At 44.4% G+C, this 12927-nt stretch overlaps 1 protein-coding gene across 1 annotated transcript in view; it reads left to right on the top strand.

Moving 5' to 3' along the window:
* The window catches only part of LOC132817375 (villin-1-like), a 73683-nt gene that overhangs the window by 23968 nt on the left and 36788 nt on the right, over positions 1-12927 (top strand). The window contains exons 7-9 of the mRNA XM_060827790.1: positions 271-473; positions 1965-2043; positions 5658-5756. Coding sequence (XP_060683773.1) covers positions 271-473; positions 1965-2043; positions 5658-5756 — 381 coding nt within the window. The remainder of the gene's footprint in view (positions 1-270; positions 474-1964; positions 2044-5657; positions 5757-12927) is intronic.

The following is a 12927-nucleotide window of genomic DNA, read 5'->3' on the forward strand; positions in this document are numbered from 1 at the left end:
TGGAACACCCAGAGGAAACCCACGCAGACACGGGGGAGAATGTGCAAACTCCACACAGTCACCTGAGGCAGGAATTGAACCCAGGTCTCTGGCGTTGAGGCATCAGTGCTAACCACTGTGCTGCCCTTGGTCTCCTAGTGTCAAATTTCATTTCATTTCTTACATTTGCAAATTGGCTTGGAATGCTATATCAATGCAAGTGGTGGTTGGTGTGCTGTTTCAGTGCTCGGGGTGAGGTGTTGTACTCGTGCTGTCTTTGTTTGATTTCAGGCGATGCAGTTGGCGAAGGATATCCGGGACCGGGAGCGTGGGGGCCGTGGGCAGGTTGGTGTGGTGGATGGCAATGAGGAAGCTGCCTCCCCACAGCTGATGAAGCTCATGTACCACATCCTCGGAGAAAAGAGAGACATTAAACCCCCGATTCCTGACACGGTGGTGGAGCAACATCAGAGGGCAGCTGTCAAGCTGTATCGGTGAGTGACAGGTACTCCACGAGGTGTGGAGGGTGGGTAACGGGGGGGTGCGGAGGGTGGGTAACAGGGTGGGGTGGGGTGCGGAGGGTGGGTAACTGGGTGGGGTGCGGAGGGTCGGAAACTGGGTGGGGGGTGCGGAGGGCGGGTAACTGGGGGGGTGCGGAGGGTGGGTAACTGGGGTGGGTGCGGAGGGTGGGTAACTGGGGGGTGCGGAGGGTGGGTAGCTGGGTGCGCTGTGAAAGGCGGGGGCAGAGAATGCTGTGAGGTGGAGGAGAAAACTACAAATAGTGGGGGAAAATAGGAGGAGGTGTAAATGAGAGACCATGGACTGCGGGAGATAACGCTGGAAAAAGAAACCTTGCTCTGTCTAAATTTTGCTGATTTTAAAAATCCCATTCAGCGGAACACAACTTTAACTCTTTATCAAATTGTTAGGAACATAACCATAGAGCATTTAGAATAGAATAGCTCCACGCTTTTTAAAATTGGTTTATAGGATGTGGGTGTCGCTGGCTGGGCCACAGTTATTGCCCGTCCCTAATTGCCCCTTGAGAAAGTGGGGGTGAGCTGTCGTCTTGAACCGCTGCAGTCCATGTGCTGTAGGTTGACCCACAATGCCCTTAGGGAGGGAATTCCAGGATTCTGACCCAGTGACACTGAAAGAATGGCGATAAACTTCTAAGTCAGGATGGTGAGTGCTGGCAATGGAGTGTTCAACTAAGTGAATCTCTGCAGTGTATCGTAGTAGTAGTAGTAGTAGTAGCAACATATACTGAGCATCGGTGGTTGAGGGAATGAATGTTTTGTAAATGTGGAGCCTGTGTTTTTGTCACTTCACCCATCCAGGCACAACATCCATGAAATCTCGATGGGGAGTATTCCATCACCCTCCTGACTTGTGTCTTGTGAATGGTGGACAGGTTTTGGGGAGTCAGAAGGTGATTTACTCGCTCCAATATTCCTAGCCTCTGACCTGTTCTTATAGCTACCGTTCATATAACTAGTCCAATTCAGTTTCTGATGGCTAGTAACACATAGGATGTTGATAGTTGGGTGTGTTCAGTGATGCCAACAGGTTTGGTTCTTGTACTCACTAATCTACTTTTGAGGGAGTTGAAGGTGTAATGATGATGTCACTGGGCCAGTAAACCAAACCATGGGGACAAGTCCAATTGTGGCAGATGTGAAATTTGAAGTGAATTTTTAAAATCGCGAATAAAAATAAGTAGCCTTACATATCAATTACCTTTTTTTTTGGTGGAAAAAAAATTCTGGTTCAATGTCCTTCACGGAAGGAAATCTTCCATCCTTATGTAGTCTGTCCAATGTGTGACTCCAGACCCACTTTTTGTAAATGTGTTTGAGCAACTAGGGACAGCAATGGCCACATTCTGTGAAGACAATGCATTGATTCTGGCTGAGGGTGGGACACGGTCCAGTCTTGGGGATGTACTGTGTTTCATCTGGTGACCCATTGTCTGACCTTTCTAGAGTGACTGATTCTGAGGGGAAACTGGTGGTGCAGGAAGTGGCTGCCCGACCTCTGACCCAGGATCTGCTGAACAGTGAGGTAAGTGCCTGCACCCCCTCCTGCAGGAAGGGGATTGATGGGACAAATGAGGAGGAATAGTTTCAATTGGAAGAAGGAGAGAATGAGTCTTACAGGTAAATGGCAAAGCTACCTGAGGGGAAATAATTTTCAACAAGTCCACGTGATCTGAGACACATGGCCTGAAGAGAAATGGAAGGGCAGATTCTGTTTTTAAACTCTGATCTAATCCACTAGTCAAATGAGCATGAATAAGTGATTTGATAATCTCTTAGCTCAAAGGAATGTGGGACAAGAAGTATATGCGGAAATAAACTGGCAGGAATTTTGTTCCTTGAAGTTAGGGAGTGAGGCAAGATACCGAGTTAAACTATCACCGCACTGGAGAAAGTGTCAAGATTAGAGTGGTGCTGGAAAAGCACAAGCAGGTCAGGCAGCATCCGAGGAGCTGGAGAGTTGACCTTTTGACCATAAGCTCTTCATCAGAATGGAGATTTCTGATGACTAGCTTATGCTTGAAAAATTGACTCTCCTGCTCCTCGGATGCTGCCTGACCTGCTGTGCTTTTCCAGCACTGCACTTTTTGACACATTCTATACTGCCCCCATCAAACACTCCCAGCTCAGGTGTGGATCAGGGTTAGTACAGAGGAACACTCTCTCTACAATATCTCCATCTCATTCCTCCCAGGGCAGGTACAGCGTTATCTCAGGTTAGGTGTTATTTTGTGAAGAAAGCTTTTGGCTTTTTGCGTGCTTCAGTAGACTGAGTGGTGCTCTTATTGTGACACATGAACATGAGGAAACTTGACAAGGTGGCCACCAATGAATGCTGCCCCCTTGTGGAGTGACTAGAAATAGGGGAATAGTTTTAAAAATAAGGAAATCTCCTGGTGAAGATGGAGATTGAGACATTTCTGTCTCAGATTGTTTTGAGTCTGTGGAACTTTTTCCCAGAGTGGAGGAGGTGGAGTCACTGAATGTTTTTAAGACAAAGAATCTTGACAAAGAAGGGAAGTCATCTTTATTGGGATTAGGTTAGAATATGGAGCTGAGGCTGCGATCAAATCAGCCGTGATCTTGCGCTGTTTTAATCTGCCATTTGAGAAGGAAAAGGAAGGGGCTATTTAGCCTCTTGACCTTACTTTATCATTCAATGAGATCATACCTGGTCTTCTATTTTAACACTACTGTCCCCAATTGCCCTTGGTGTGTCTAACATGTAGAAATATATCAAGGTTAGTCTTAAACATAAATAAAGGCCAAGTCTCCACATTTGACCCAAATGGGCTGAATAGCTTGGTTCTGTTCCTAATTTGCATGTTTTAAATGATATGCTCATATTCTGGGATGCTATCCCTTAGTTCTAGACTCACCTGTCAACAGTCAACACAAGCATCCCCCCTCTTAGACCCAGTAAGAGTTTTCTAATCTTCAAGGAGATCACCTCTGTTTTTTTTGACAATTTGGGCAGAGAGATCTGAACAGGTCTCAGGTGTAGAGTTGGTAGGTGACCAATGTTGGTTTGTGGGACTGGGCTACAAGATTGGGAAGAGTTGGTCATTCATGACGATACAAGTCCCTCTACAGGAGTGGGCATTTGGATGACTAGATCATTAAGCGCAATGAGCAAAAGCAGTACAGAAGTCAAACTGGATTTTTGGGCTGTGCTCGAATTGCCAGTTCTGGATATATGTATTCCAGGAAGTTCTCTTCGCATGGATCCCTGCCCTCGACTACCCCACACTCTTATTGTCTGATGGCACTTGCATCACCACATGCGGTGCCCCGTCTGCCCACAGCCACTTTGAGGAGTGAATAAGTTTTGTCCCTTGTCACAACTCTTCACTACCATCCCTTTGCCCACTTCCCCACCATTTTCTCCCCATTCCACCACCAACTTCCAACTTTTCAGAATTAATAAACAGAAGATTAGGCAAAATAATTGTTTTTGTATGTTCCAGAGCTTTTTCATTTCATGTTGATTTGGGAACAGATCAACAATGGAGCCAAAGAGCATCTTGTTTATTTTGTGTGTGTATTGTGTTCACTGATGTCAATCTTTTGTAGGGGATCCTTTCTGTCCAATGGTAATGCTTATCATCTGATGTAACTGAGCATCTGGTATTTACTGGTTTTGTTTCAGTCTCCCGTCATCCACAACATCTTTTCTTGTGCTTTAAGCTCTCAATTTTGATCATAATCAATCTGACTGGTAGAAACTCATTCCAAATTGTGAGAATAATGTGATAGACCATTGGGAAGCGCATTACACACAAACTTAACCCAGTATTACTGTAAATCTTTCTCGCTGTGGATTAAAGTCAGAACAAATGGTTTGTACCAAACTATTATAGAGGTCTATAAAATCATTGAGGGAGAAGGTAAGGCGAATAACAAAGGTCTTTTCCCTAGGTTGGGGGGAGTTCAAAGCTAGGGGGCATAGGTTTAAGATAAGAGGATAAAAATTTAAAAGGAATCTCAGGGGCAACCTTTTCACACAGAGGGTAGTTCGTGTGTGGAATGAACTGCCAGAGGAAGTGGTAGATGCAGGGTCAGTTACAACATTTAAAAGATATTTGGACAGGTACATGAATAGGAAAGGTTCAGGGGGATATGCACCAAATGCAGGCAAGTGGGACTAGCTTAGTTTGGGCATCTTGGTTGGCATGGACAAGTTAGTCCGAAGGGTCTGTTTCTGTGCTATATGGTTCTATATGGCCGAATGGCTCTATAACCTTTTGGTGATTAGCCTCCAAGCCTTGGAAATTTTGGTATATATATCCTAGTTTGTGTAGCTAGATATTTTGGTGAGGTGTGTGGTGATGGATATCTATGGACAACCAGCCTCAACTTTTTGGTCAACCAATTCTTTAAATCAATGTCGATGATTCCTGACTTGTGGATTTGAGAATTGGATGGCATAGATGGCCATTCTGTCCCTTCAGCTGAGTCTCACAATGAAATTCCCTCACTGTTTCCCTTTCCCCCTTGAACCCCCAGCAGTATTTATACAGTTCTCCCATTATTTCACTGTCTCTAGCATCTTGCATTGTGGTTACATTCCGAGCTGCCACTCCAATGAGGTAAGGCAGGCAAAGGGACATCCTAAACTGATTGTTACCTGTTGCCCAGCTGTAAACACATCCCAGTTGTGCCTCAACTGATAACGTTTGTTCCCCCTGGAGTCTGAAAATCATGAGTTCTTATCCCACCTCAGGCTGACTGTTCCATGCATGAAGAAGAACAAGGAGTCATTTCCAGAATTTTAAAAATATATTTATCTATTTCTTCATTTGTTTATCCCTCTAACACATTAATTGAACATTCCTAATTATGGGAGCTTGCTGTATATAAACTGCCATGTTATTACAATGGATACACTGTCCCCAAAAGAGCTGCAATGAAGACTGAGAGAGATTCTTAATCAGTCAGGAAATCGAGGGTTGCAGGAAAGTGGAGATGAGTGTTGGATCCTATGATCCTATTGAATGGCAGAGCAGGCTCAAGAGGCTAAATGGCCTATTTCTCCTCTTTTGCAATGTTCTGAAGTCATGAAACATGGAACACAATCTTGTGATTTTTAAACTGTGCAATAGAATTATATTTTTAACTTTTTTTGTTATTGTTTGTAAGGATTGCTACATTGTGGACCAAGGAGGAATTAGAATCTTCGTATGGAAAGGGAAAAAGTCCTCTAAAGAGGAGCGTCAATCATCTGTCAGTAGAGCTCTGGTGAGTATTGCACATCCTGTAGCTTCCCACTGGTGTGAGGCACTAAACACCTTGAAGATTTCAAGAATTCTGTCTTTACAAATAAATTTGAGAGGCAGAGAATATAACGGTACCTGGCAAGCTGTAGCTGAATTAAAATATTGACAGGAAACTCTAAAAGACTGATTTTAATGCTGCTTTAATTACGATACCGGTGGGCTAGCAACGAAAGGGTTAAATACCTGGAATACTGAAATAGTGTGGAGGTGCTGCTGTTGAGTATCGTGGACAAGATCAGATGATGCCAGGTTATAGTCTAACAGGCTTATTTGAAATCACAAGCTTTAATAGCTTCTTAGTAATTGAAGCAAGAGTAGGCCATTTGGCCCAACGAGCCTGATCCACCATTCATTAAGATCATGGTTGATCTATCCATCGTCCCAGCTCCTCCGACCTGCATTATCCCCATAACCCTTCATTCCCCATCAAAACCCATCCAAGTATGTCTTGAATATATTTAATGAAGCTGCCTCTACTGCTTCTTTGGGCAGAGAATTCCATAGATTCCCTACTCTCTGGGAAAGCAGTGCCTTCTCATCTCTGTCCTGAATCTACTCCCCTAATCTTGAGGCCAGGTCCCCTAGTCCTAGTCTCACCCACCAGCAGAAACAACTTGCCTGCCTCTATCCTATATATCCTTTCATTATTTTATATGTTTCTAGAAGATCCCCTCTCAATCTTATAGATTCTAGCGAGTACAGTCCCAGGCGGCTCAACACTTCATTCCAAAAGCTTGTGATTTCAAATAAACCTGGTGCACTATAACCTGGTGTCATGTGACTTCTGACCTTGTTTAAATGGTGGTACTCTACAAAACCAACAACTGAAGAGCCATCCATGTCTAACAATATTCTCCATTTTCAGAGTGGTGCTTGCTCATGCGTTGTTATCCCTCAGGAGCTAGTGTGGAGCTGTCTTCTTGAGTCACTGCAATTCCTGGTGATGGGATTTTTTTCCATTTCCCACTCTGTTTAAGAACAGTAGCTTCTAGCTCTGGGCAGTGTTAAGCAAGTAAATACATAGTGATGGTCAGGAAAAGTACCTCTGGTACACCAACTAGCCCCCGACAATTATGATCGCAATGTGTCCACCCTTGTCCACATATAAGCCCCATCTCTAACATAAAGGCAATGGTCACTTTATATTAAATTTATAAAGATGTTGTGAAACTTGAAAGGGTTCAGTCAAGATTTACAAGGATGTTGCCAGGGTTGGAGTATTTGAGCTATAGGGAGAGGTTGAATAGGCTGGGGTTGTTTTCCCTGGAGTGTTGGAGGCTGAGGGGTGGCCTTATACAAGTTTATAAAATCATGAGGGGCATGGATAGAATAAATAGACAAAGTCTTTTCCCTGGGGTGGGGGAGTCCAGAACTAGAGGGCATAGGTTTAAGGTGAGAGGAGAAAGATATAAAAGAGACCTAAGGGGTAATTTTTTCACGCAGAGGATGGTACGTGTATGGAATGAGCTGTCAGAGGAAGTGGTGGAGGCTGGTACAATTGCAGCATTTAAGAGGCATTTGGCTGGGTATATGAATAGGAAGGGTTTGGAGGGATATGAGCTGGGTGCAGGCAGGTGGGACTAGATTGGCTTGGGATATCTGATTGGTATGGATGAGTTGGACCGGAGGATCTGTTTCTATGTTGTACATTTCTATGACTCTGTCTTCTAGTGCTTTCTAGTAAATATATTTGTCTCTTCTAGAGTACTGTGTTCAGTTCTGGTCAACCAGTTATAAGAAGGATATTATTAAAATGGAGAGGGTTCTGAAGAGATCTATTAGAATGTTGCTGTGTTCAGAAAGTTTGAGTTATAAAGAAAGGCTGGGACTTTATTCCCTGGAGCATAGGAGGATGAGAGGTGACTTCTAGAAGTTTATAAAATCATGTGGGCTATAGATAGTTAATGGAGGTGTCTTTTCCCTTGGATGGGGAATTTCAAAACGAGGGGCAACTTTTTTTTAAGGTGAGAAGAGAGATTTAAAAGAGACATGAGGGGCAATTTTTTTTTTATCTATGTAGTTCGCGTGTGAAATGGACTTCCAGAGGCGGTGGATGTGGGTACAATTACAACGTTTAAGGCATTTGGCTAAGTACATGGATAGGAAAGGTTTGGAGGGATATGGGCTAGGAGCAGGCAGAGGGGAATAGTTTAGTTTGGAATTATATTCGGCTTAGACTGGTTAGACCAAAGGATCTGTTTCTGTACCGTATGACTCTATGACTTTATTATTGGTATGTTCTTCAGGAAATGAATGAATAAGTCTGAGTTTTCAGAACGAAGTGACTGGTGTGGATTAACATCAGATACTTTGATTTGCAGTTCCCCAAGGTGGCAGAGCAGGGCAGTGCTGTGGCCTGGTGGTAATGTCACTGAGGCCCATCTCTTTGGGACATGGGTTGAACTCCCACTGCTGAAATTTTAAATTACATTCCAGATTTGGTGAATGAAAGTTAGTCCCAATAATGGGGACCATTACAACTATCCTTGACTTTTTTTTATATTTTAATAACACATTTGGGTTTACTAATGTCCTTTTTTAGGGAAGGTAATCTGTCATCCTTACCTGGTTTGGGTCTACATGAGACTCAAGACCCTCAGCCAATGTAGTTGACTCAAACTCAGCACCGCCTTCCTAACCTGCAATCTTCTTCCTGACCTCTCCGCCCCCACCCCAACCCGGCCTATCACCCTCGCCTTGACCTCCTTCCACCTATCGCATCTCCAATGCCCCTCCCCCAAGTCCCTCCTCCCTACCTTTTATCTTAGCCTGCTGGACACACTTTCCTCATTCCTGAAGAAGGGCTTATGCCCGAAACGTCGATTCTACTGCTCCTTGGATGCTGCCTGACCTACTGCGCTTTTCCAGCAACACATTTTCGACTCTTAATTTCACTCTTGGAAACCACTCAGTGCCAAGGTGATGACAGATGAGGACCAAATGAGATGCGTGAAGGATAAATGTAACGCTGAGAGCCATCTACGGCTCACTTAGTAGTGTGCCCACCGACCACCCACACCTCCCACCCTGAGGCACCTGATTCTTTGTTCAAATTCCATTGTAAGGTACAAGCCAAAAAATCCAGGCTGATGTTCCTGTGTGATCGACAGAGACAGTGCTACCTGAAAGGCTCATTTTTTCATGGGATTATTGTGAAGGAGAACAAGAGTTGCATAAGGAATTGCAAAGTTCATCCCTCAATGAAGATCAAAATGCAAGCTGATTTCTGTTTATTTTGAAACAAGCTAAAATAACCAAGCTGGGGATTGATATGGATTGAAACAAAAGTGATTTAGTTATTCTAAAAGTTACTGACGTGGGTCATATCTGTTCAAACTAATTTGTGCAACATTGTACTGGGTGATGCCAAAGAATATGAATCAAGTGAGGGGAATAAGAGGGGAGTGTGAGACCCAGATTCCTGGAAGCCACAACAATCTAAAATATTGGGCTCAAAATTTGTCTCTGAGCTCCACTGCTCTCTGGAGTAGTCATTGAGTAGGTTCAAGGTCAGAGATCAATAGATCAGTGTGAGAATATGACAGAGTCATAGAGTCCTAGAGGTGTACAATATGGAAACAGATGCTTCGGTCCAACCCATCCATGGCGACCAGATATCCCAATCTAATCTAGTCCTGCTTGCCAGCACCCGGCCCATATCCCTCCAAACCCTTCCTATTCATATACCCATCCAAGTGCCTCTTAAATATTGCAACTGTACCAGCCTCCACCACTTGCTCTGACAGCTCATTCCATACACGTACCACCCTCTGCATGAAAAAGTTGCCCCTTAGGTCTCTTTTATATCTTTCCCCTCTCATCCTAAACCTATGCGCTCTAGTTCTGGACTCACCAACCCCAGGGAAAAAGACTTTGTCTATTTACCCTATCCATGCCCCTCATTAATTTTGTAAACCTCTATAAGGTCACCCTTCAGCCTCCGACATTCGAGGGAAAACAGCCCCAGCCTGTTCAGCCTCTCCCTGTAGCTCAGATCCTCCAACCCTGGCAACATCCTTGTAAATCTTTTCTGAACCCTTTCAGAATCTTTTTACAGCATCTTTCCGATAGGAAGGAGACCAGAATTGCACGCAATATTCCAACAGTAGCCTAACCAATGTCCTGTACATCCTCAACATGACCTCCTAACTCCTGTACTCAATACTCTGACCAATAAAGGAAAGCATACCAAATGCCGCCTTCACTATCCTATCTACCTGCAACTCCACTTCAAGGAGCTATGAACCTGCATTCCAAGGTCTCTTTGTTCAGCAACACTCCCTAGGACCTTACCATTAAGTGTATAAGTCCTGCTAAGATCTGCTTTCCCAAAATGCAGCACCTCGCATTTATCTAAATTAAACTCCATCTGCCACTTCTCAGCCCATTGGCCCATCTGGTCCAGATCCTGTTGTAATCTGAGGTAACCCTCTTCGCTGTCCACTACACCTCCAATTTTGGTGTCATTTGCAAATTTACTAACTGTACCTCTTATGCTCGTACCTAAATCATTTATGTAAATGACAAAAAAGTAGAGGGCCCAGCACCGATCCTTGTGGCACTCCACTGGTCACAGGCCTCCAGTCTGAAAAACAACCCCCCACCACCACCCTCTACTTCTACCTTTGAGCCAGTTCTGTACCCAAATGGCTAGTTCTCCCTGTATTCCATGAGATCTAACCTTGCTAACCAGTCTCCCATGGAGGGGTTGGAGATTAGTCATTATCTAAAATAGCACAGCTGGCTCAAGGGGATGAATGGCCTCCTGAAATGACAAGACATTTTGGGTCTTCCAACTATTCTCAAAATGTTTTGCGCCAACAACGTTTAATGTCTGTTTAATCTCCAAACATTTTAGTAATCTGACATCTGACTTTAAAACCTGAATTCCGATATTATAAAATCTGCTTTGGTGAGGCTCATTGTAATGTTTTTGAACAAAGTAGCCCTCCCAAGAGATTATCTATTTGTCACTTGGGTATTCGAGAGAGCTCAGTGTGTAACACACAGCTCTCCGAAAGGTGAGAGGACAAATTTCAATCCAGAACAGAGTATAAGCTCTTGCTGATACTCTAACACAGTACAAAGAGCATGTTGCATTACTGGAGGTGCCATAGAATCATAGTATTACAGGTGAGAAGGAGGACATTCGATCCATTGTGTCTATACCTGCTCCTGAAGGAGCTACCCAGCTAGTTCCATGCTTCAGCCCTATCTCCGTAACCCTCTAACATCATCCCTTTCAAATATATCTCCAGCTCTCTCTTGAAGCTTCCTATGGAATCCATCTCCCCCACTCTCCCAGGCAGCACATTCCAAATCCTAACAACTGAGTAAAGATGTTTCATTTTTTTTTCACTTCTAGCTCTCTTGCTGACAATCTTGAAACTGTGATCCCTAGTTACTGACATACCAACAAATGGGAATAGAATATCCTTCCTTACCCAGGGGTCAGAATTGCTCATAACTTTGAACCGCTCAATAAATTCACCTCCTGTGGGTGGCATGGTGGCACAGTGGTTAGCACTCCTGCCTCACAGGGCTAGGACCCGTGTTCAATTCCAGCCTCTGGTGACAGTCTGTGTGGAGTTTCATGTTTTCCCCCGTGTCTGTGGGGGTTTTCTCTGGGTGCTCCAGTTTCCTCCCACAGTCCAAAGATGTGCAGGTTAGGTGGCTTAGCCATGCTAACTTGCCCCATAGTGTTCAAGGATGTTGTAGGCTAGGTGGTTAGCCATGGAAAATGAGGTTAGAGTGCGTCTGGGAGGACTAATCTTGAAGGATCGGTGCAGATTTGACAGGCCAACTTGCTGCACTGTAGGGTTTCCTAATCTTCTCTGCCCTGAGGAGAAATAGTACAATTTTTCTAATCTTGTATCCAAATTCCTCATTCCTGGGAACATTCTGGTAAGTCTCCTGCGCACTCTCTCTACAGGGCTTTAACATCCTCCTTTAAGTAAGGTACCCAGAACTGAACACCATACAGGTAGTTCCCACATACTGTGTTTCGGCAGCACTACTTGGTTATAATGTTGCTGAAGAATTAGGGAACTGTATTTTCGAGAATGCTTGCCTCTGTTCGCAATAGGATTGAGGGTAATTTAGCAGTTTGGATTAGAAACTGGCTTTCTGAAAGAAGGCAGCGAGTGGTGGTTGATGGAAAATATTCAGCCTGGAGTCCGGTTCCTAGTGGTGTGCCACAAGGATCTGTTTTGGGACCACTGCTGTTTGTCATTCTTATAAATTACTTAGACATAGGCATAGGTGGATGGATTAGTAAATTTGAGACAACACTAAAGTTGGTGGAGTAGTGGACAGTTTGGAAGAATATTACAGGTTGCAGGGGACTTGGATAAACTGCAGAATTGGGCTGAGAGGTGGCAAATGGAGTTCAATGCAGATAAATGTGAAGTGATTCACTTTGGGAAGAATAACAGGAAGGCAGAATACTGAGTCAATGGAAAGATTCTTGGTAGTGGGGATGTGCAGAGGGATCTTGGAGTCCATGTACATAGATCCCTGAAAGTTGCCACCCAGGTTGATAGTCCTGTTAAGAAGGCATACGGTGTTAGGTTTCATTCATAGAGGGACTTGAACCTGTTCTCATTGGCAAGAAGAAGGCTAAGAGGGGATTTGATAGAGGCATACAAGATTAGACTTACAGTGTGGAAACAGGCCCTTCGGCCCAACAAGTCCACTCCGACCCGCCGAAGCGCAACCCACCCATACCCCTACATTTACCCCTTACCTAACACTACGGGCAATTTAGCTTGGCCAATTCACCTGACCCACACATCTTTGTGACTGTGGGAGGAAACCGGAGCACCCGGAGGAAACCCACGCAGACACGGGGAGAACGTGCAAACTCCACACAGTCAGTCGCCTGAGTCGGGAATTGAACCCGGATCTACAGGCGCTGTGAGGCAGCAGTGCTAACCACTGTGCCACCGTGCCGCCCACATGGTCATCATTAGACTCTTAATTCCAGACCTTTTTTTAATTGAATTCAAATTCCACCATCTGCCATGGCAGGATTTGAACCTGGGTCCCCCTGGGTGAACCTGGGTCTCTGGATTTACAGTCCAGCGATAATACCATGAGGCCATTGCTTCTCCAATTATTGTCTCAGAGGGAGA

The sequence above is a fragment of the Hemiscyllium ocellatum genome, chromosome 7 (genome assembly GCF_020745735.1).
Source record: "Hemiscyllium ocellatum isolate sHemOce1 chromosome 7, sHemOce1.pat.X.cur, whole genome shotgun sequence".
In the NCBI taxonomy this organism is placed as follows: domain Eukaryota; kingdom Metazoa; phylum Chordata; class Chondrichthyes; order Orectolobiformes; family Hemiscylliidae; genus Hemiscyllium; species Hemiscyllium ocellatum.